Source organism: Eucyclogobius newberryi, unplaced genomic scaffold (genome assembly GCF_026437365.1).
Source record: "Eucyclogobius newberryi isolate DKJ021-1_F unplaced genomic scaffold, fEucNew1.0.hap1 SCAF_2, whole genome shotgun sequence".
Taxonomy (NCBI): domain Eukaryota; kingdom Metazoa; phylum Chordata; class Actinopteri; order Gobiiformes; family Gobiidae; genus Eucyclogobius; species Eucyclogobius newberryi.
The window spans coordinates 37,529,364-37,553,000 of NW_027315834.1; the positions used below are offsets into that span (position 1 = coordinate 37,529,364).

General features: G+C 42.6%; 1 protein-coding gene across 1 annotated transcript; it reads right to left on the minus strand.

The window, feature by feature from the left end:
* Positions 1–68: 68 nt before the first annotated feature.
* On the minus strand, positions 69–20,287 carry LOC140368270 (anthrax toxin receptor 2-like). The gene is made up of 17 exons (XM_072455237.1): positions 20,010–20,287; positions 17,921–17,992; positions 15,758–15,829; positions 15,537–15,618; positions 14,689–14,793; positions 13,518–13,586; positions 11,571–11,651; positions 11,431–11,491; positions 9,942–10,037; positions 9,134–9,203; positions 7,539–7,617; positions 3,462–3,557; positions 3,314–3,367; positions 1,100–1,195; positions 837–1,010; positions 677–757; positions 69–157 (listed from the first exon to the last, which is right to left on the minus strand). The coding sequence occupies exons 1-17, from the start codon at positions 20,132–20,134 to the stop codon at positions 119–121; spliced, it is 1,452 nt and encodes a 483-aa protein (XP_072311338.1). The 5' UTR covers positions 20,135–20,287; the 3' UTR covers positions 69–118.
* Between the last annotated feature and the right edge of the window lie 3,350 nt (positions 20,288–23,637).

The window sequence follows — 23,637 nt, forward strand, 5'->3', positions numbered from 1 at the left end:
GATGTTGCTTTTTTGGGGGGGGGGATTAATTGGCACAAAATACAACAGGATAAAATATGTGTCAATAATAAAACCTTTATTTACAAAGCACAGTGAAATACACAAGGCACCAGTGACTTCAGCGACTCTGAACTCTAGTGAAGTTCATGCAGCGACCCTGAAAGCAACAGCAAACACAAAAGAAAATATGAATAATGCTAATGGTTTACACAGGTTTACACATATATACATCATTTTTACCCAAACGTTCTAATTTTTACCCAAACATTCACAATTTTTACCCAAACATACATCTTTTTTTACACAAATATTCAAATTTTTACCCAAACATTCACAATTTTTACCCAAACATACATACTTTAAAAAACATTTACACAAACACATTATTTTTACACAAACACACGTCATATTTACACATCCATAATTTTCGATCATTTCTACAAAGTGAAAGGACATGTTTTGGTTAATAATAATCCAAGATTAACTTTACTGTGCATAGGAAATATGTCTTGGTCCAAAAAGAAAGATTATCACAAACAACAGAACTTAATTTGTGCATTTTAAACAGTCGCCATGAAAACCTGGCAACAATATAAAATCTTGCCCGGACGTAAAAGTATGCACAATTATAACCAAAACAGTCGCTCTATAATTACATCGACGAGAGAAGAATGACCTTGTCTTGCGTGGTCGGCCTCATGATGGCAACTCTGTCGTATTGCCGTCTCAGCAAAGCGCGCAGTGCATCAAAACGACCCTGAAAACAATTCAAACAGCAGCGAAACAAACATCCATCACTTCACATCCATTTAGCTGTGACTCATTCACACTCGTACCTTGATGGGCGTGTACCACTTGTACTGTGGCGGGGGGTCGTACACAGGGGCGGGTCTTGCCGGAGGTCTCAGGACGACGGGATCTTCTGCGTCTTCAGACAGGGTCACCACAGCGTTTTTAGCCTTCTCCAGCCGCGAGCCTTCTTCTGTGGAGCCCTTCTGACCCCAGCGCACCTGAATGTCCCGGGACGCAACACACACAGACTTCAGTGCATCGTCCGTCCGCCCGTGTTCCAATGCGGTTCGTTTCACGTGGGCCGTACCTCCATTCGTTTGATCCCTCCGGCGCCTCGGCCTCCGTAGTAAGAAGCATCGACTGTGGGCCACTTATGCCTGGGCAGTAGCTCCTCTTCTGGCTCCTAAAAACACAAACACTTTATGCGCCAGCACATTTTTGATGATTTACCGACAGTAGATCCAGATGTTGATGATTTTATGACAGAAAAATGAACAACAATTTAGAGTTGTCAGGGGAGAAATGTCAGTTTGTCACCATTTTCTATCCTCAAGTTGATATTTGAGCCCCATTGAAGTGTCATCCGGGGTAATTATGCACATTATTTGTAGGTAAAATGAAAACTATAGTGGGTATTTGTCCAGTAGAACCTAAAACGATACGACTTTAGTCTTCATCAAAGTGTTTTTCATAATCTGCTTTTAAATTAACAAATTGTATAAAAACAATGGTAAATGTTTTTAATCCAGATGCATTGATTCTCATTGATTTTTCATATTTTGTGTATTCAACTTTCTCTATTGAAATCACATTGAGCAAATAAATAGATGATACAAACTGCACCAACAACAAGAACTTAACGTACATCATCATTTACATTAATGGAACAAATCACAACAAGGATACGTTTGACAGGTGTTTAGTCTGGTCTTTTTGTTGTGTTAGATTTAAATACAATAGTTACTTGTGTTGTATTTATCTTTTTAGATGAGGAATATTCATCTTGTCTTCAGTGGATCAGTTTTCTACATCGGACAGTAGGTAAGAGCTGATCAGAGGTGGGCCATTTACATTTACCTCAGTCCCTTATTCAAGAAATTCTACTTCTTGGAGTAACTTTCTGACACTAAAGTTTTACTTCTACTTGAGCAATTATGTTTATTGAAGCAGCAGTTTATTTGTAAAGGTCAATTTGACACATTTATGTTTTATGGTAAGGTTTTGCTTTATTTTGGTAACTTCCTGTGTAACCGGAAGTGATGGTAAAACGGAAGTCTAAATTAAAGGTGCTATAACATGCTTTTTTTCACGTTTCGTAGTCTATCCTAAGTGTATAATTGATAATAATAAGGGTTGTGCAACATGATGACGCGTGCCTGGGGTTATGACGCGGTCTTGTAGCCACCGCCCGTCAGTTTGGAGATTCGAGGAAAGGAGATAGTCTGTAATATAGCTAAACACTGCGGGAATCAATCAAAAAAACACTCTGGGTACATATATGAAGCACAAATAGCCATGTAAGAAGGTTAAAAGCTCTGAAAAGTCGATTTTGCATGTTTTGGGACCTTTAAACGAAAAGTAAATTGAACAACGGAAAACGGACAAACTCAAGGATCTAGCTACAGTCGACAGGGGAACAAGGTCTGTGGTGGAAAACGATTGTATTTATGAGAGATTTGAAATGTTTAATGGACGAATATGTTGTGAAAATATAGTACTAATGTAATGAGCTAGAAATACGGGCATTTAACCATCAGTTCTGGCCTTCTCAATTCGACTGGACGCTACATTCTTACTTGAGTAAAAGTATTGTTTCCTCTTCCCACTGTGAGTAAATCTGACAAAAGTGATAAAAGCTTCATGTTGACAATATTAAATTATTTGTGTTTTTTGCACTGCTCCTGATATGATTTAGTTTTTCGTTTATCGTTTGAAAATATCTGTTTTGTTGTTGCACTTTCAATTATGTCCACACAGTTGCTCTTTAAATACTACTAGTACCCGGTAGTAGTTTCTCCAAATGCTTTTTTTTTAACTCTTAATTGAGTCATTTCTTGGCCCACTACTTTGTAATATTGTTTTGAAGTAACATTACTCGTACTTGAGAGCAATGTTTGGCTGCTCCACCCACCTCTAGAGACGATGTAATTATAACATGTTTCTTCCGTCTTTGTTAGGAAATGACATTATATCTTACCTATTGTCTGATATAGAAGAAACAACAAAACTATTATCTATGTTGACTTTTTTAAAACTGCAAATCTCTATTCTCTCGCTGTTCTTGAACTGTGCAAAACACTGGATTTTGCTCATTTTAGGACAAATAAACATGTCTTTGCTCATCTTAAAACAAAACAATCATTTACTGCCCCCTTGTGGTGAGGTTAACGTGTCAGATCAGATGTGCTACAGACAAGCACGCTTCTTTCATTTAAACCAGAAACCTTCTCAAATTCATCCATTTCCTACAATGAATAAGTATAAAAATACATAAAATCATAGGTTAAATAACTCGACTCACAATGACAGGCGGCGGAGGTGGAGGAGGTCGAGCGGGCGGTGGGTCTCGGATCACCTGTGATTAAAAAAAACAACACATTCGGTGGCGTAAACCTTCATTAAATAAACTTGTCTTGAAAGCATAAATGGCTGTGGTGGCACAAACTGACCACAGTGCAGCAGAGAGGCCAAAACCACCAGATGAAGAGCAGAGCCAGGAGAAGCAGCAGAGCCAGCAGCACCCACAGCACCCACATCCCATCCGACTGTGGGCGACAAACCAGGATACATTCATTTAGTCGTCTATTTTCATACGCTTGTCCACCAAAGGAGACATATTGGGCTTTTCCGGGTGCTTATTATTGAACTATTACAGTAATAGAAACAGCTCCATTGACTTCAGGTTCTGCAGCACTAATGAGCCTCTTCATTACATTTGACTGTAACAAGCAGCATATTGTCAGTTACATGTTTTTATTTGTGCAAAGTGTCTACGTGACATTTTTTAACCCTACATGTGTCACTCGAAGTCTTTCAAACTATCTCATCTTAGTACTGGGATGTGGGCGGGGATAGGGGGTAGGTGAAAATAACCTTTTCAGGGCCTCAGTTGCAGGATAATACAGGATGACTCAAACGTGCAGGAATCAATCAAAACAACTTTGAGGAAAGTGATGATGAGGAAACACTGTGGTACCCTCATGACCACGACGAGGGTAAAAGAAAAGAAATGAGTAAAAGAAAAGGTATAACATTTGAGCTTTAACCATTAACAGGGTTAATTAGTATGAATTAAGTGAATTAAAGCGGCATAATTACAGCATCAGTCTGTCAAACTTCACTACCATCGTTTACTACTATTACTTACTATTATTACAGTATCTTAATCATCAGAGTGTTGTCATTGAGCTTGGAATATACCATATCTTTTAGGCCAAATTATTTTCCTATTAATAAATAAATTGGTGTAAAAATAATATAGCCTAATATCTGTTTAATATGATATAACTTTTATAATATCATTAAATAGGGGCCGGTGCAGAGAGATCTGGGCGGCAGTCGACGGCAGGGGCCTCGGCGACCAGATCTCCAGACAAAGAGACTAACTCTGGGGACATGGAATGTCACCTCGCTGGGGGGGAAAGAGCCTGAGCTTGTGCGGGAGGTTGAGCGATACCGACTAGATATAGTCGGCCTCACCTCCACGCACAGTTTGGGCTCTGGAACCATCTCCTCGAGAGGGGCTGGACGCTCCACTTCTCTGGTGTTGCCCGCGGGGAGAGGCGGCGGGCTGGTGTGGGCTTGCTTATAGCCCCTCAGCTCAGCCGCCACGTGTTGGAGTTTACCCCGGTGAATGAGAGGGTGGCGTCCCTCCGCCTTCGGGTGGGGGACAGGTCTCTCACTGTTGTGGCGGCCTACGGGCCGAACAGCAGTGCAGAGTACCCGGCCTTCTTGGAGTCCTTGGGAGGGGTACTGGACAGTGCACCGACCGGGGACTCCGTTGTTCTACTGGGGGACTTCAACGCCCACGTGGGCAATGACAGTGACACCTGGAGAGGGGTGATCGGGAAGAACGGCTTCCCCGATCTGAACCCGAGCGGTGTTCAGTTATTGGACTTCTGTGCTAGCCACGGATTGTCCATAACGAACACCATGTTCAAGCACAAGGGTGTCCATCAGTGCACGTGGCACCAGGACACCCTAGGCCGGAGGTCAATGATCGACTTAGTTGTCGTGTCATCAGACCTCCGGCCGCGTGTCTTGGACACTCGGGTGAAGAGAGGGGCAGAGTTGTCAACCGATCACCACCTGGTGGTGAGTTGGATCCGCTGGCGGAGGAGGAAGCCGGACAGACTTGGCAGACCCAAGCGCATTGTGAGGGTCTGTTGGGAACGTCTAGTGGAGCCCTCTGTCAGTAGGGTATTCAACTCGCACCTCCGGGAGAGCTTCTCCCATGTCCCGGGGGAGGCTGGGGACATTGAGTCCGAGTGGACCATGTTCTCCGCCTCCATTGTTGATGCGGCTGCTCGGAGCTGTGGTCGCAAGGTCTCCGGTGCCTGTCGTGGCGGCAACCCCCGAACCCGGTGGTGGACACCGGAAGTAAGGGATGCCGTCAGACTAAAGAAGGAGGCCTATCAGGCCACTCTGGCTTGTGGGTCTCCGGAGGTCATCGATGGGTATCGGCAGGCCAAGCGAGCCGCGGCTCGTGCTGTCGCAGAGGCAAAAACCCGGGCCTGGGAGGAGTTCGGGGAGGCCATGGAGGAGGACTATCGGTCGGCACCAAAGAAATTCTGGCAAACCGTCCGGCGCCTCAGGAAGGGGAAGCAGTGTCTCACAAACACCGTTTACGGTGCGGGTGGAGGCCTGCTGACCTCGACTGGGGATGTCGTCGGACGGTGGAAGGAATACTTTGAGGATCTCCTTAATCCCTCAGTCACGTCTTCTGAAGAGGAAGTAGAGACCGGGGACTCGGAGGCTGGCTCATCCATCACCCAAGCTGAAGTCACTGAGGTTGTCCGCAAACTCCTCGGTGGCAGGGCTCCGGGGGTGGATGAGATCCGCCCTGAGTACCTAAAGTATCTGGATGTTGTAGGACTGTCTTGGTTGACACGTCTCTGCAACATCGCGTGGCGGTCGGGGACCATGCCTCTGGACTGGCAGACCGGGGTGGTGGTCCCTCTGTTCAAGAAGGGGGACCGGAGGGTGTGTTCCAACTACAGAGGGATCACACTCCTCAGCCTCCCGGGTAAGGTCTATTCCAAGGTACTGGAGAGGAGAATCCGACCGATAGTCGAACCTCGGATTCAGGAGGAGCAGAGTGGTTTTCGTCCCGGTCGTGGAACACTGGACCAGCTCTATACCCTCCATCGGGTGCTCGAGGGTTCATGGGAGTTTGCCCAACCAGTCCACATGTGCTTTGTGGATCTGGAGAAGGCTTTTGACCGTGTCCCTCGGGGTGTCCTTTGGGGGGTGCTCCGGGAGTACGGGGTCCGGGGCCCTTTGCTCAGGGCTGTCCGGTCCCTGTATGACCGGAGCAGGAGCTGTGTTCGCATTGCCGGCAGTAAGTCAGACCTGTTCCCAGTGCATGTTGGACTCCGCCAGGGCTGCCCTTTGTCACCGGTTCTGTTCATAATTTTTATGGACAGAATTTCTAGGCGCAGTCAGGGGTCGGAGGGGGTCCGGTTTGGGGACCACAGGATCTCATCTCTGCTGTTTGCAGACGATGTTGTCCTGATGGCTCCATCAAACCCGGACCTGCAACATGCACTGGGACGGTTTGCAGCCGAGTGTGAAGCGGCTGGGATGAGAATCAGCACCTCCAAATCCGAGGCCATGGTTCTCGACCGAAAAAAGGTGGTTTGCCCTCTCCAGGTGGGTGGGGTGTCCTTGCCCCAAGTGGAGGAGTTCAAGTATCTCGGGGTCTTGTTCACGAGTGAGGGAAGGATGGAGCGTGAGATCGACAGGCGGATCGGTGCAGCGGCTGCAGTGATGCAGTCGCTGCATCGGACCGTTGTGGTAAAGAGGGAGCTGAGCCGAAAGGCAAAGCTCTCTATTTACCGGTCGGTCTACGTTCCTACCCTCACCTATGGTCATGAGCTTTGGGTAGTGACCGAAAGAACAAGATCGCGGATACAAGCGGTCGAAATGAGTTTCCTCCGCCGGGTGGCTGGGCGCTCCCTTAGAGATAAGGTGAGGAGCTCGGCCACACGGGGGGAGCTCGGAGTAGAGCCGCTGCTCCTCCACGTCGAGAGGAGCCAGCTGAGGTGGCTCGGGCATCTGTTCTGGATGCCTCCTGGGCGCCTCCCTCGGGAGGTGTTTCAGGCATGTCCCACCGGGAAGAGGCCCCGGGGAAGACCCAGGACACGCTGGAGAGACTATGTCTCTCGGCTGGCCTGGGAACGCCTCGGGATCCCCCCGGAGGAGTTAGAGGAAGTGTCTGGGGAGAAGGAAGTCTGGGAGTCCCTGCTCAGACTGCTGCCCCCGCGACCCGGCCCCGGATAAAGCGGCAGAAGATGGATGGATGGATGGATGGAATATCATTAAATATGATGATAATATATTATATTATAGCCTATAATATAATATTGTGATAACTGTGTATACTAAACAATGACACACCTTTTAGCTTGTTGTAAATGCTAACTCAGCAGATCAACAACCACAGTTCAATGTCATGTTAACATGGATAAGCACTGACTTGGTATTTTAAATAAATGTAGTAAGGTTTGTGTTAAATTGACACTCACACATGTTGTAGCATAGATTATAATAGGACTTGATATGTAGGACTGTCCATTGTTCAGACTGACCAGCACCTCTACGGACCTGAAAACACAACAACATCACATACTGCACATATAATATTGAGTCTATGGAGTGTTTCAGTCAGACTAATCTGGACTGCGCGGCGTTGTGAGCTCGTATCTTTTGGGAAGCTTAAGTGGATTGTGATGAAACGTTGTGAAATGTGATGAGGTGAGAGCCGACAGGCCCAGGAGGAAGAATGAGTGATAGATCCGCTCTGGCTCCAGCTAAAAATGCCACACAGATATTTTGGTCCGACTTTATCCAACACTGAGGCTCCGAGATAAACGAGCTGTAAATGACGGCTCAGTTCTGTGTCGCCGTAATAGAAGGACTTACGGTACTAATGCATAGAAGAAATATATATATAATACCTTTACTGCCTTGTGTGATTTTCTCTTAAGGATCAGCACAACATGTAAACAAAAGCTCATTTTATGTTGAAGTGTTGGTGTTTTTTTTTTATAACATAATCACATTTTACAGGCTTTGAACTGCCAGAATAAAGTGGCGCGGGATTTCCATAAATAAATCATTTTCTTATATTTATATGGTAATCTTGACTGGAGCAGTGAAGAATAATAGTTGATAAATAGTTAATACGTTACATTATGCAGTGTGGAGCAGCAACACAACATTTTGAAGCCTGCAGTGTTTACGGAAATGAATAATAATGAATAATTTTCCTCACAGACAATTAGGAACATTTAAATATTAAGAGTTTAAAGGCACGACAGAGCGCATGTGGTAACTAATGTCCATGACACAGTCGCTTTCAGTCAAAAAAACACACATTTTCAAATGAACTTACAGCTAAAACAGCCAAATGTTTCAGTAACTTCACAGTCGGTTTGTAAAGTTTCTGAAGCAAATTTCAGATCAAATGAAAGGTCTTGTAGTTCTTAATTAACACGTACAGGATTGGTCCTTTCAAACGTTTTTCTGAAAGTCTGTGGGGAAAATGAATAGAAAATTTGCTTCTGGAACCAAGCGGCGTGCGGTTGTGTTGGGAAAACAATGCAGACAAATGTGCACTATTGTGAATGCCTGGAATTATGGGTAATGCGGGTTAATATTTCACATGGCAAATCCGGACTGAAATCCTCTGTATAGGATTTACACGTCTTTATAAAGTATAGGAAGTATATGAAAAGCAAGTATGTAGTCTTGTCTAGTCAAAAAAACAAACTCTAATACCGCCCTCTAGTGCTCAGTTTAAGGACATTTTTGTATTGTTTGTCTTCTGTAGTGAACTAGATCTTTGTCTTCTAAAGTCAAAAGTTGTAAAAAATGGTAGCATGTCATAAATGTGTATTTCAGAAACCTCCACCCAGTGTAAATATAAACACACTTGTGGTCGATGTTTATTATGTCGGTGACAGAAATATGAAAAGTAATGACGGCAACAGTATTTATAGTAAGGTTAAGTCGGGTGTTATTGGGTTACGGCTCTGCAGATGCCAGTCCAGTGCTCAGTTTATTGGCCATGTGTTGTGGTATAATGGGACTTTGTGCTGCAGGGTCAGTGGAGTCTTACTGTCCAGCTTCATGGAGCACAGGAGCAGGACACAGCAGATGACCTTCTCTCACCACTGTGGCCTTCTGGTCTGAGAGAAACAACACCATACAGTAAGTGCAATGCCACTTCAGAGATATGCAATTCATCAAGAGTGTGACAGATCTGTAATGGGGGAGTGAAACTGGTCCTGGCATTTCAATTCCAGACAGATTTTTGGGGTCTCGATTTGATTCAAAAACGATTCTCGATTCAATTCTGAAGCAATTTTTTTTATTCTGGCTATATTTATTAGTGGCTTAAGAAACATTTTTTGCAAGGACCAATTATTGTCATACAGTGCAGTGCTTAAACATATGTCCGGCCTATTTGTCAAAGTTCACAATCATCAAAGTTTTCTACTGATTTTAAAGCCTATTTCCAAACAATGTTATGTTAATGAGGTTTTAATAATAAGTAAGTGAGACTGGGAAAAGCAAGGGAAAGATGTTGTCATGTGCTCAGAGTTAAAAAGGCTCCTCCCATCGATCTGTTTATAGACTAATGACACTGAGACGTGCATAATGCCTCTTCTGTTCCTTCGGCCGGCAATAAAAGACTTCTCCTGTTCGGCACAACAGACAAACGCTGTGGAGGAGATCCTGGCAGAGTAACCAAACTATCCCAAAGTGCATTCTTACTGCTGGTGGAGAAATATTTACTTGCAGCTTTGATAGGAATGGAAGAGGGCCGTCTGCAGTTGAATTTCCTTCTACAAAAGCCGCAAAGTGTCTGCTGCAGAACAGTAATGAAGATGAACGTGTGGAGTGTAACGGGCCTGGGCACTCACCGTAAGTGCTGTGGTCCACAGTGAGAGTGCACATTACATTGTCTGTCCTCTTGGAGCCGCTGAAGCCACTCCCACTCAGCACAATGTTAAAAGACTCTGGAGGATGAGACACAGAATACATTCACGTGATTAAGCGTCATTTGTTTTATATTAAGGTTCAGGCTCTTTGACACACCAAGAGAGCAACAGAACAACAAATGACAAAATACTACTCTACAGGCATATTTCTGATGAGGTTACAACAGCATTGAAGGATGGGTCAAATGCTGAGGACAAATGAAGCCTGCGTAAATTCAGCCTGGAAGACCTAACTCCACCCATCTACGTCAAGTCCACCATGGAAGGATCCCTCTCCCCAGCGCTATCATCGCACTCAAGCGGGCGTGGCCTGTCCGTCTGTGAGAGTCAGATCCCTCACTTCACCCAGGTTTCTGCGCTTATCCCAAAGAGGTTATGCAGTTTTTCCCGGGCAAGAAGGAAGGTGAAAGGTCAGGGGGCGTCTGCATCATGGCCCCCGCACCTGCTCAACGCTCCAAGTGACTCCTCCCCGCTCCCAATCAGCACCAGGCGGTCGCATTTAAGCCCTCAGGCAGATGGCTCGACCGCTCATACCGTACTGCGACCCACCACCTCCCCAGCTCCTCCTCTGCATTCCCCTCATCCTCTACCTTCTCTTCACATCTACCACCACCAGTCTCCAGGCTCCGGGGGGAGACATCTAATACAAATAGATCATGGCGTGCCCATGATCACAACGTCTTCCGCCGGGGTCTGAGCGCCAAATAACCCATGTAATAAAGCTTGTTAAACAGTCCTTTCTCGTGGTCTCTGTGTCTCTCCAGGGTGAAATTTCCCTTCAGGGACAATAAAGTGTAACGTAATAAATGTGAGTGCACGGCATTATTAGCACAATCTTTCGCTAAATATTTATCTTCATTTAACACAAACATTACGTCGTTTATTCTCGATTCTGTAAACTCTTTTCAGATTTGTGGTTTGATTACATTCAACCCTGTTTTTGTCCAAGGCAAATGTAAACACATGGGGGGGAAATCTCACAAGGTAATTTTCCAATATTGAACAGATATGATACAGACACTGGAGTCCTTTTCTATGTAAGAGCTAATTGTTTCACACCTTAAGAAGTAGGGCTACTTATACATAAGGGAAGAATTAAATAAATAAAAGATACATTTGGCCAAAAAAAAGTCTCTAATAACATTAAATCATTCATTCATCATTCTTTTGTTTAATATATTTTTGTAATCTTTAGAAATGTTCTGTGTTAATTTTATTTGTGGTTGAATGAAAGTATAAATAAATCTACCAACTTCCTGGAATGTTTCACAATATGGCATGACATGTTTTTCAGAGGATCTTTTTGAGCAGTTGAATAAATGTACAGTGGATAGGTTTAATGCCTATTTAACTGTTATAACTGTTTAATATTCAATCAAAATCATATTCCAAGTGTGTGTTCGTCACTCACCATTCACACAAACACTTGCCGGCTCGATAGTGAACACATCCGTGCACGTCTGTTTGAGGATCTGCGTGAATAAAAACACACAAGTCAAATACATGTCGTTTTGAAATCATATAATAACCGACAACAATAACCGCGCCCACTTTATTGACGATATCTTTGAGAGCGTGGAAGCCGGACAGCACCGGGAACACTTGCTCTGTGTCGTCTGCGATTTCTGCGAGCTGCGAAGACAAACAAACACCTCGTCTTATTATTATTAGTATGTTTTATGGTCGGGTGCGGTCGCCACGCGCAGAACACAGGAGGTCTGTGCATCGGGAGGAAAAGAAACATGAAAGCTGCGGGTCTCGAGCGGGGCTTTGAAGAGCGGTTTTACTGACAGCTGCACAGGAAGCGAGCCCTGGTATTATTTCATTAGCGTAATAGCTTCTTTCCCTGAGCGATACAGAACAGCACGGACTAAACTCTCAGTGAGAAGTGCATGGATGAACTTGTGAACCTCCTACGCTGTTACATATTAGGCAAATGTATTGGAATATTGGATTTAAGCTGCTTTAAATCGTAGAGTTTTGGGAACAGAGAGGTCACTGATGGAAAGTATTGGATAGAAATGCAAAACATCTTTGTGTTAATGTTAGCCTCTTCTTTGGACATTAAGATGTATCAATATCTATGTGAGTGTGTAAGAAGCAGTCCATCTAGGACTGATTCAGAAAATGAAAGCGGCATGAAAACGTGGGCCAACAAACCATTTCTCAATTAAATGAATGTTATTAACCTTTTAAACTCTTTAATAAATAAAATATTCCTCTTAAAGCCATTGTTTGAGTTGTATTACTTAAAAAACATGAAATAAGAGGAAAAAAATGTATGTTTTCTACTTATGAAAATTACAAATTACAAAAAGTGAGTTAATTTTCATAGTTTTACCTTTTGCAACGCCAGGATGCAAAGTGTTTTTGTTTTTTTGCCGGTTTGACCAGCCCCTGACAGTCCGCTGATTGCTGCTAAAACGGATTATGATCGACAAACTGAATCGACATCTGATTCCTGTGACAATCTGCTTTTTGTACGAAGTTGCCATATCGTGATTGACTAATTTTCTGTTTAATGCCGCTCTATGCTTAAAAAAACTCTTCCCGCACACACTTCTGTTGATCAGCCTCTGTCACGCTCAAAGTGAAATCTAGTACTTCGGCTTCTTCTATTTTTTGGGTTGTTGTGATTCTAGAAGTATAAAAATAATCCATTTTGCAAGATCTGCAACAAAAATAATCTTCCCTAGCATTGGCAGTTACAATATGAGAGGAAAACATGTTTAAAAAGCCATAAAATCTCCCTCTTTTCTTGATAATTAGAAGGTTTTTCCATTCTAAATGTTTACAGTGGAGGTTGAATTCTCAAACATCAAATAATATACCAAAAGGATATATTACCTGCCAGTTTGTTAGTTCATGAATCACATTTGAATGGCAAAAGAAATCCAAAACAATTTGTATATTAAAAGTGAAGCTGAATCCAAATCAAACCATGACATAAATGAATACATAAACACATAAAGAGTTATAAAATCAAGCAGTGTGGCCTTCTTATGTTGTTTCTACCAATATCCATGAACCATATTGTTTATTTCCCTCCACATTCTGATGGTTACTGTGGAGATATTACTGATAACAAATCATCAGTTCAGACTATGACAGTGAACGGACGCTCCAGATGTGGTTTGGGATGAGTTTTATTCACAATGATAGTTCCCTTTTATCACCTCGTTTGAAAGTTGGACTAAACTGAGATAAATTTGGATTGATCCAACCACTTAATACGTCATCAACTGAATATTTCAGAGGAACATTTCAAGGTCTGTTAGTGTTTAGTTAAATTCAAAACATGCAATTGTCTTTACAGGAAGGAAATACTGGATAAATCATGAATAAAAGAGTCTAGCATTCTGCCGTTAGCTGATTCCTATTGAAACACATCTAGTGAGCTGTTTTTCAACCTCGAAAGACAAATATTAGCCCAGTGTTTGGTCGGAGAGCAGTATCTGTGGAATAGTGACAGGGTTTATTTCCTCCAAAGTGTGCTACCTGTTTGTGGTCAAAGTCCATCACGCCCACACAGAACACTCTGGCTCCAAACCCTCGGGCTTTGTCGGCCTGAGGAGAAACATCTGAGGTCATGGCCCACATTTGATGGTTTATGTTTGATTCCCCCCAAACCGATACGCTCAGGCTGTGATTATTTCAAACATGTCGTTGTGAATTATTGATATGTACCACTTGTCATGACTACCGGTATATAGGTCAAAGAGTGTTCATATTTAGAAACCAAACACAGAACACACAACTGGACACAGAGTGAAAAATGAAAAATGTGTAATGCATTAAAAAACGTTAAAAAACACATTTCTAACATTAAAGTCCCATTTAGTCAAAAAGGTCAATTTTCAAATCAAGTCTGAATGTAATTTTCAGTCTTGATTGATGATTTGGATGATGTTATTCTTTATCTTTATGGCCGTTGTCCCTGTAGCCAGAAGAATGCACCAAAGATATACTGTGTCCATGGCAGACGTTCTGAGGCCCAAATACATAATTCTGTGTAATGTCTTTGCTATAAAAACAGTCAAAAGATATGGAATATTTCTGTTTTTAATTCTTGCTATGGCAATGATCCTAATTTTTCACCGCTCTGAAACCCATGGATACATCTTTTTGAACAATCGCCACTCCCAAGTTTGCAAAGTGGATTTGGATGCCAAAATAAGGCGGCTACAGGTTCTTTTTTGTGCAGTTTCAATATTCACAGTCAGCCTTAGCAGTCAGTGGGTCTTTTCATAATGCGGACATTCATACATTAATTTTGTAAACTGAAATCTCACTGCAGATAATACATCATGACAGCAGAAAATACAATTAGCGAGAGTCCGTTTTATTTAGGGACGTCAAGATTATTGGGTTAATCGATAATCGTGATTATTCATGTCTCAATATCATCGTAAGAACTATTGATCCAAAAAGTACATCTAAATGTATCGCGCTTTTACGTGGCTGTTTATGTCACAATAACTTTACTTTTGCATTCAGACAGCTGGTGGCAAACTAATGGAACAGTTATGTATTAGAATGAAATAATTGAAGGATTTCGCTTCTGTTTTGTTGTGTCAATAATCATTATGTCATGTAGTTACTTCTCACAAAAGCTGTAACACTACAATTCCACATCGTAACGTCCCGAGTCATATTTCCTCATCGTTACCTCTTGTACGCTGAGTTCAAAGGGATACACCTCCAGTTTCCCATCCGTCAGGACAATGATGATTGTGGACGATGGGGAACTTTGCGTTTTCATTTGTTCTGACACCTGAAACCCCAAACGCAAACACGCAAAGAATAAATCATGTTGGAAACGGTTCATTGTTGTACTTGTGCTTCTTAGCCACACAGAGTTCACTGCAGTGTCTTGGATAAGAGTGCGCACCAGATGAACGGAGTGTGTCCCGGGTTAGTTCCTGTTTCCTGTCTGTCAACTTCATCCAACTTGATTCTTAAATCTCAAAATAGCCACAGTAACTAAACATCGTATTTGAATTTACCTTTTAATGGCCATGTGACTTCATAGGTTCTTTGTAATATTCCATTTCAAACACAAATTTGTTCAGTTTGGTGAGAGCAAAATCACATTTCAGAGCAGCAGAGAGATTATTAATGTTCCTTTTTGTCTTTTTTGGGACGTTCAGAGGGTTAAAAAGCATGATATATTGACTAGATTCAGCTGGAACTCAAAAGTAAAATTTCAGTTGAGGGTGAAGCTTTATTTATCATTCATATTGACCTTTATTTAACCAGATAAGAACTTCACCAGACTTCTATTCTAATCTTTTTCTTCATTTCACATAATTTTTTTGGCCTCCGCTGCCATGAATGTTATTACCAATGAATTATCACATATCATGTCATTTTTGCCATTAAGCGTCTTAGAGATCAACACGTTTTAAAACTAATAATCTGTACAAAATGTTCTTTTCATGGAGTTAACATTAAAGGGTTGAAAATGGAAACTAGAGGGATTTTCAGATGACATTATTCGATGCAAACACGTCTTACCGCAATGAGTCCTTCGTGCATGTACGTTTCTCCCGCTGGTTTGATTTGGCTCAACATTTTCAAACCGTTGTCTATCTCGGTCCTGCCCAGCCACAAAAAAACAAACAATGATGATAAGCACTGGATTTCTGGGCCAGAGAGAGGACGTCGGCAAACAGGAAGACTACAGAGAAGGGAAGCAAAGGAAGACAGTAGAATGACAATAGTAATACTATGTGTACCTGTCTCCGGTCAGTGGTAAGATGACAGCAGCTCTGGCCGAGAAGACAATGTAGGACACTCTCATCCTGGGACTGGACACAAAGAACTGTGTTAATGAACAAACGCTTCTATTTACATGTGATTCTATTAAAACACTTTACTGAACAACGTGGGTGGTTTAAGGAAACATTGAAGTAGTTAATAACAGTAGTACCATTGGTAGTAGTAATATCACTAATTTAATAAACTCAACCGTCTGTGTTTGGATGTTTTTGTTATCACATTTACTTCTTTTACAGTTATAATGAAGTTAGTGTAAAAATATATAGAGAAATACAATAAATACACATTTTGACGTGACAATGAAGTTCTATAGAAAGTTTAGAAATCATTTGGTATTCAATATTTTTTTCAAGTACCGTCCAGATTTGATCAAATTGTTCATTCAAAGCTCTTTTAACAGGATTTATGACATATAAATATATTACAATATGTTTCACTTTAGAGGAGACCATGGTTGATAGTTTGAAGACAAGACTAACAATAAAAAGGTTATGACAAACTGCACTTTGTACCACAAATGCATAAAGTAACTAAACAGTTAAACTAACTCTCTGGAAGAAGTGATAATAAATATTTGGAAAAATCATTCTGTCTTCTTTAATTTAAGATATATTATATTGCAATGGAGCATTCCTGATTAAACAAAGGATCAAAATAATAATACTAACAGTTTAAAGTGACATGGCAATAAGTGACGTTTATACAAAAAAAAACAAAGAATCGCTTGTGCCACAGTCTCATCTGAATCTAAGGGTAACACTGAAGTACAATCCAAGTAGATTAGACTATTCATGCCATTTCTATATTGACAAAAGCATAACATTTCACAGTTTAAGTGTCATTGAGCATGGTTCAGACAGAACTGGTGTCAACTGTAACCGCCAGGACCAAAATACCCCTTAATAGCACGTTAAGTATGACGTTGTTCTGTGATAATTAATAGTAACAAACGTGGCGAGGTCTATTCCTCTTTAGAACCGTGGACAGACCTCACTCGGCCCCCGCAGCTGTTTCCTGCTTCTCTGTTCTTCAGTTCAGACCATGGGACACAGAGGCGTTTGGTGGGTTTCACTCCCACATCTGGCCATAGTGTTTTGTCTCATTTTTAGAAACCCACTATTAAACCTAAAGATATCAAACACGCCCTCTCCACTGTGTCCACCCAAAGGAGACCGAAGCAGAGGTTTGTGGCTCCCAAATAGAGCAAAAGCAATAACATGTTTGTGGCAGGGGTTTGTATTTGTCCTTGTCATTATGGATGGCACAATATCTAATTAAGTGTTTGTGTGAAGGAATATTTTGTTCACAATCGTTGGCACCAGAACAACTGCGAAATCCTTTGTTTCCTTCAATTCAATCATGAAAAAGTAATTATATTGTCACATAAACAAGTTCTTTTTACCATACTTGAGAATAGATTCAACTTAAGTCTCTCATTATTGTTGCCTATGATTAATATGATAGTCATTTCCAGCTTTTACGGTTATTTTGTGACCTGAATTATCATGATTATCGATTAACTGAGTCATCTTGACATTACTAGGCCTGTTCTACGATTATTACTACTTCTTAGAACTCCTACAAGTGTTATTTTAGTTCTGCTGCTTGACCAGGCCAACTACAGCTATTATGATTACAACTAACCACTATTTATTAATGGCATTGACATTTAAATATTTTTCAATCATCTTATATTTAACCAGGAAAACCTCGTTGAGCATAAAGAGACCAGAACTACACTAATACATGTCAAATATATTTAGGTTAAATACTTTTGTGGTTATATAGTATTACATTATAACTATGTGAATATGGCGAGAGTAAGATAGTATAAACTAAGGAGACAAATGTAAAATTACCATAATTATAATCATAACTATGGTATAAAGAAGTGGTTGACCAATACCAATTTCAATACCACAATGATTTTTTTAATACACAATAGACAGTTTTCAATTCTTCTTTATGTTGCCATGTGGTCTTCTATTCTAAAATATATAATAAATAAAATAAATAGTTTAGATACTAGTTTTAGTATAGATTAGTGTCTGATCTTCAATTCTATAGACATTTCTACAATAAAAACATTTAATTCAAAGGGTACAACGTTTGAGACCGACCTGACAAACCTGTTGGTGAGCTGCTCCACAAACTCATAGATCTCATGCCAATTTCCATAGACACTGCCTGATCTGGAGGAGCAAGAGAAGAGACAAGACATCGTGATGCTATTGTTTTTTAATCTCATCCCCTTCTCATTTTAAACCAAATTCTCTTATACACTATAAAATATGAATTGTAACGTGATTCAATATTCTAATAATGTTAGGCAAACTACTGTTCAGACCAATTAAATGGCTTATTACTGGTCAATGCAATGTTGACACAAATCAATTGTTCTTCTAACTCAAAATATGATGGACTGTTATATGCTACATGCTGCCGTTAGCTCAGCTGATACGCAGCAATAATGTGTCCTATCACAATTATGCAGACGACATCTATGTTTCACTGTCGGCAGGTGAATATGGACCAAAGCACTCTGTCACTGCATCCAACAGATCAGTGTGTGGATGCAAAACAACTTTCTCCAGCTGAACTCAGACAAGACTGAAATCATTGTTTTTGTGTGTTAGCGTCACCTCCAGAGTCTCGCTCTAAAACTTACAAACCAAGTTAGAAAACTGGGGGTAATAATGGACTCAGACTTGAACTTTAACAGCCACATCAAGCTCTCCTTGTGTACAAGTCTCTCCATGGCCTAGCACCAAAGTACATCTCGGACATGTTAGTGCCATATGAACCATCTCGGACTCTGAGGAGTCAGGACTAAACATGGACCGGCCTCCTGCTGGTGCCAGAGTCAGGACTAAACATGGACCGGCCTCCTGCTGGTGCCAGAGTCAGGACTAAACATGGACCGGCCTCCTGCTGGTGCCAGAGTCAGGACTAAACATGGACCGGCCTCCTGCTGGTGCCAGAGTCAGGACTAAACATGGACCGGCCTCCTGCTGGTGCCAGAGTCAGGACTAAACATGGACCGGCCTCCTGCTGGTGCCAGAGTCAGGACTAAACATGGACCGGCCTCCTGCTGGTGCCAGAGTCAGGACTAAACATGGACCGGCCTCCTGCTGGTGCCAGAGTCAGGACTAAACATGGACCGGACTCCTGCTGGTGCCAGAGTCAGGACTAAACATGGACCGGACTCCTGCTGGTGCCAGAGTCAGGACTAAACATGGACCGGCCTCCTGCTGGTGCCAGAGTCAGGACTAAACATGGGCCGGCCTCCTGCTGGTGCCCAGATTCAGGACTAAACATGGACCGGCCTCCTGCTGGTGCCAGAGTCAGGACTAAACATGGACCGGCCTCCTGCTGGTGCCCAGAGTCAAGACTAAACATGGACCGGACTCCTGCTGGTGCCAGAGTCAGGACTAAACATGGACCGGCCTCCTGCTGGTGCCAGAGTCAGGACTAAACATGGACCGGCCTCCTGCTGGTGCCAGAGTCAGGACTAAACATGGACCGGCCTCCTGCTGGTGCCAGAGTCAGGACTAAACATGGACCGGCCTCCTGCTGGTGCCAGAGTCAGGACTAAACATGGACCGGCCTCCTGCTGGTGCCAGAGTCAGGACTAAACATGGACCGGACTCCTGCTGGTGCCAGAGTCAGGACTAAACATGGACCGGCCTCCTGCTGGTGCCAGAGTCAGGACTAAACATGGACCGGCCTCCTGCTGGTGCCAGAGTCAGGACTAAACATGGACTGGCCTCCTGCTGGTGCCAGAGTCAGGACTAAACATGGACCGGCCTCCTGCTGGTGCCAGAGTCAGGACTAAAATCTGGAACATTCTTCCTGAAGATGTGAGACAGGTTCTACTCTGACAAAGTTCAAATCTAAGCTAAAAACAGTCTTGTTTAGCTGTGACATATGACTGAAATGATCTCCTTTCCAGTTGTGTGAAGCACTTTGAATTGACTCGTGCTCTACAAACAAACTTGCCTTGCACTTATAGTACGCCAGAAACAAGCTGTGAAAGGTATCAACACATTAGACACGAGCACTGTCCAGTTCTGGAGCAGCTGCAAACTAAACACAGCCTTACATGGACAGGACAGAGGAGAGCGGTCCCTGAGGAAACCAGAACAAACTTCACCAAAGTTATGTTATAAACAGATCATTAAACAGGGCACCACTGTCACGGCCATTTACCTGTCCAACACAAAATAAATATCAAACGCTCCATCACAAGAAGCCTCGTCGCCATCGTGAACTGAAGGAGTCACCAAAACTGTGATGAGGAGCAGCATCTGGCAGCATAGACGAGGTCGCTCCATAATCCATGTGTCTCATAGCAGCAGCAGCAGCAGAAGAAGAAGAGGAAGAAGAAGAAGAAGAAGAAGAGCGTGTTAAAATCCCATGATGCTCCACTGCAGAGGAGAGATGTGCCCTCCACTCACATGCCGGACACTGACTCGCGCTTGGCCGTGCTCGCGTTCACGTGGAGGCGGCAGAGTGAAGTGCACTGGGGCAGGGCCATGGGGCAGGGCAAGTGCGGTCAAGTCACGGGACAGCAGGCAGCCCGCTTCCTGCGCGCTGTCACAATAAAAGCAGAGAGAAAAAGACATCAGCGTGTGACTTCCGAACTCAAATGTCAGGTCTGTGATATACAATCAGAGTAAATGACAGGGCCGGCCCAAGCCTTCAGGGGGCCCTAAGCGAAAACATTTTTGGGGGCCCCTCACCACGTCATCAGAATCAGTTTTATTGCCATTGTCAGTAAACAATTCACATATGGGAACTTTCTTCAACGCAAACAAAGCGGACCAAAACTCCAGGGCATCTGTTTGCCAGTTAGTTTATTCTCAACACCTCACAAGCTCAAATATTGCTAACTTAAATCCCACAATGCAACTTGGTATTCCGCTGACATCACCTCTACTCCCTGAACAAATAACACACGTGCCAGATATGTTTTTGGACGTATTTGTGGGCGTTAAGGGTCTACAGCCACATTAGCAGTTTAAATTAATGAACAGGGGGGGTCTGGGGGCCCTCCCCCAGAGATTTTCAGACCTTTTTTGGGTTTTCTGCTGCATTTTAATGTGGTCCAGCCGGCTAAAGTAAGAGTAAAATGTTGAGGTTGTAATGCTATAAAATGATGATGTGATGAAACTGTGCCAGGAGAAAATGACTAAAGCCAGTTATTAATACATTAGTGTACTTAATTACTCAATACAATATTGGCTATGAAAAATAATTATGGTCAAATTGATTCATTTTAACTGAAAATGTAAAAGTAATAGTTATCCTTACTAATTTATCTTTTACAGCTCCCAACTGTTCCTTCTTGCCAAAGTGACAAAACAAGTTATATTAAATTTAAAAAATAGCATAAGCATTGCTTGATTAACAATTAACACTGATAAAACAGTGCAAACATGTTATTCTCAGAGAATGAACAGAACTAGAAGTGAAGGTCCAAACCTAGCTATAGTGAAGAGACTGCGTTTCTGCAGCTTTGCCACTTATATAAAAATATATAGTATTATTCTATAACAGACGTAATTATAATATGTCTGGTTATTTTTCACAATTTATTATAATTTATAACAAATAGTCTAATGATGCTTTTTAAATAAATTGAAATGTTTTATTGCTCTATTAAAAGTGAATTAGAATATAAATGTTTGTTCTGATCAGAACATCACACACTGGACATGAAACAATGCTGCGATGTGATTGGCTGATGGACCTTACGTGCATAAACTTTTACGTTCCTCTTATTGCACGTTAAGAAGTCAAAGTAAAACAGACATCACGAGTCACGATCGATCTCACACATGGTGATGTGAGAGAGAGGGACGCAAACTCAAACCAGCTCATCTCTGACTGAGGCTGCTCAGGGGCCCGGGACAGGGGCCCGGGACAGGGGCCCGGGACAGGGGCCCGGGACAGGGGCCCGGGACAGGGGCCGCACACTGTTCACTCCAAAGTCTCACGTCAGAGGTTCTGGACGAGACGGACCGGATCCCCGCCTCTTAGTGACCCGGACCATAGAGGCCCCTCACCGGCCTCACCTGCAGCTAACACTACGGGGCTGGTGTAAATGTGAAGCTTATTATCTTTCATTCAGACATATTATTGTGCGCGGGGCAGAGCTCTCGTCGCCTCCAGCCTGAGCGAACTAACGTGACAGAATCGTGTTGTTTCAAACAGCAGCATTAACCGTCTCTTTGTAAGAGAAGTTCAATACCTGGAGAGTGTTGTTGAGTTTGCAGTTTCTTTACATCGTCAAGAAGTTTCTTCTTTCGTTTTTCGGCATCGGGGGGATATATAGTCCTTTGGACATGAGGACCACGCAGGGACCACGTTCTGTTGTGTTTATGTTTTGCTCTCGAGCTCCTCGCGCACAATGAAGTTGCCCAATCAGCGCAGGTTTGGTGTCTCGGTTGCTAGATTGTCATTACAAATAAATGCGGTTTGTGCGTTATATGTTACCGCTGTGTGCGCTGCCCATGGATCTATTAGGCGCTGCCGCGCCAGCAGCGCTACTACACTAGTGGCGCACGCTGCGCCTGCACTTCTCATAAGTCGGGTTGCCAGATTGGGGGCCCTATTAACGCCTCGGGGCCCTACGCGGCTGCATAGTTCGCTTATAGGCTGGGCCGGCCCTGGTAAATGAATAAGCATAGAGAGCAGTTAGCACTTAGCAAAACGAGGTCTCTGGTACGATTCTTGGGCCTGGTCTTTCTGTAGAGAGTTTGCATGTTCTTCCCGTGTCTGGATGGGATTATACAGTACTTTTTTCCCGTTGTCACGATTAAAAAAGTGTGATAAAATGTCAAAATATCACTATAAAAGATGATACTGAAACAATGTTATACTTGCAGAATCCCAGTAAACATGAGCTGCAACAAATACAAGGCAAATGAAACATTAAAGGTGGTATGGACGATTTTTTTCAGCAAATTTTTAATCATATTTCCTTGTGGCGTGGATAAATCATTTGTCCTGCCACGTATCAATCATAAAACGCACCTATCGCTCACCTGCAGCTGCGTGCGCTTCGTGCCACGTTTCCTAAGCGCATGGATCTATCATAATATAGTGCTGACGCAGAAGTGGACAGAAATCTACGGGAGACAAGCGATGCGATGCGCTCCGTTGCGCTAATAAACAAACGCACGTGTGTGTTGTATCCGTCAGCACGGGGAAGTGCATGCGCACTTCCGCCTGCGTTCTCAAATCGCCGAAAAATCGTCCATTTCGCCTTTAACTAATTAGTATCTATAATTTGTAATAAAAGAAAATGTGCACATGATGAATACTGAGCCCCAAAAATATTGTTTCAGCTGTTTTATTTATTTATTTCTTGAACGACAAGGCGTTATGTCATATTCATGTGCAACACTCATATGCAATAATGTCATATTTATGTGCACCACTCATACGCAATAATGTCATATTCATGTGCAATACTCATACGCAATAATGTCTTATTCATGTGCAATACTCATACGCAATAATGTCATATGCATGTGCAATACTCATACGCAATAATGTTATATTCATGTACAACACTCATACACAATAATGTCATATTCATGTGCAATACTCATACGCAATAATGTCATATTTATGTGCACCACTCATACGCAATAATGTCATATTCATGTGCAATACTCATAAGCAATAATGTCATATTCATGTGCAACACTCATACGCAATAATGTCATATTCATGTGCAACACTCATACGCAATAATGTCATATTCATGTGCAATACTCATACGCAATAATGTCTTATTCATGTGCAATACTCATACGCAATAATGTCA

Bases quoted from the DNA above. Each gene is read 5' to 3' on its own strand.
- LOC140368270 (XM_072455237.1), bottom strand. From the start codon at position 20,134: ATGGAGCGACCTCGTCTATGCTGCCAGATGCTGCTCCTCATCACAGTT. The intron at 15,619-15,757 runs GTACACATAGTA...GTGGCTGGGCAG, and splicing joins TTACCACTGACCGGAGACAG to GACCGAGATAGACAACGGTT. The intron at 9,204-9,941 runs GTGAGTGCCCAG...TGTTTCTCTCAG, and splicing joins TGTGGACCACAGCACTTACG to ACCAGAAGGCCACAGTGGTG.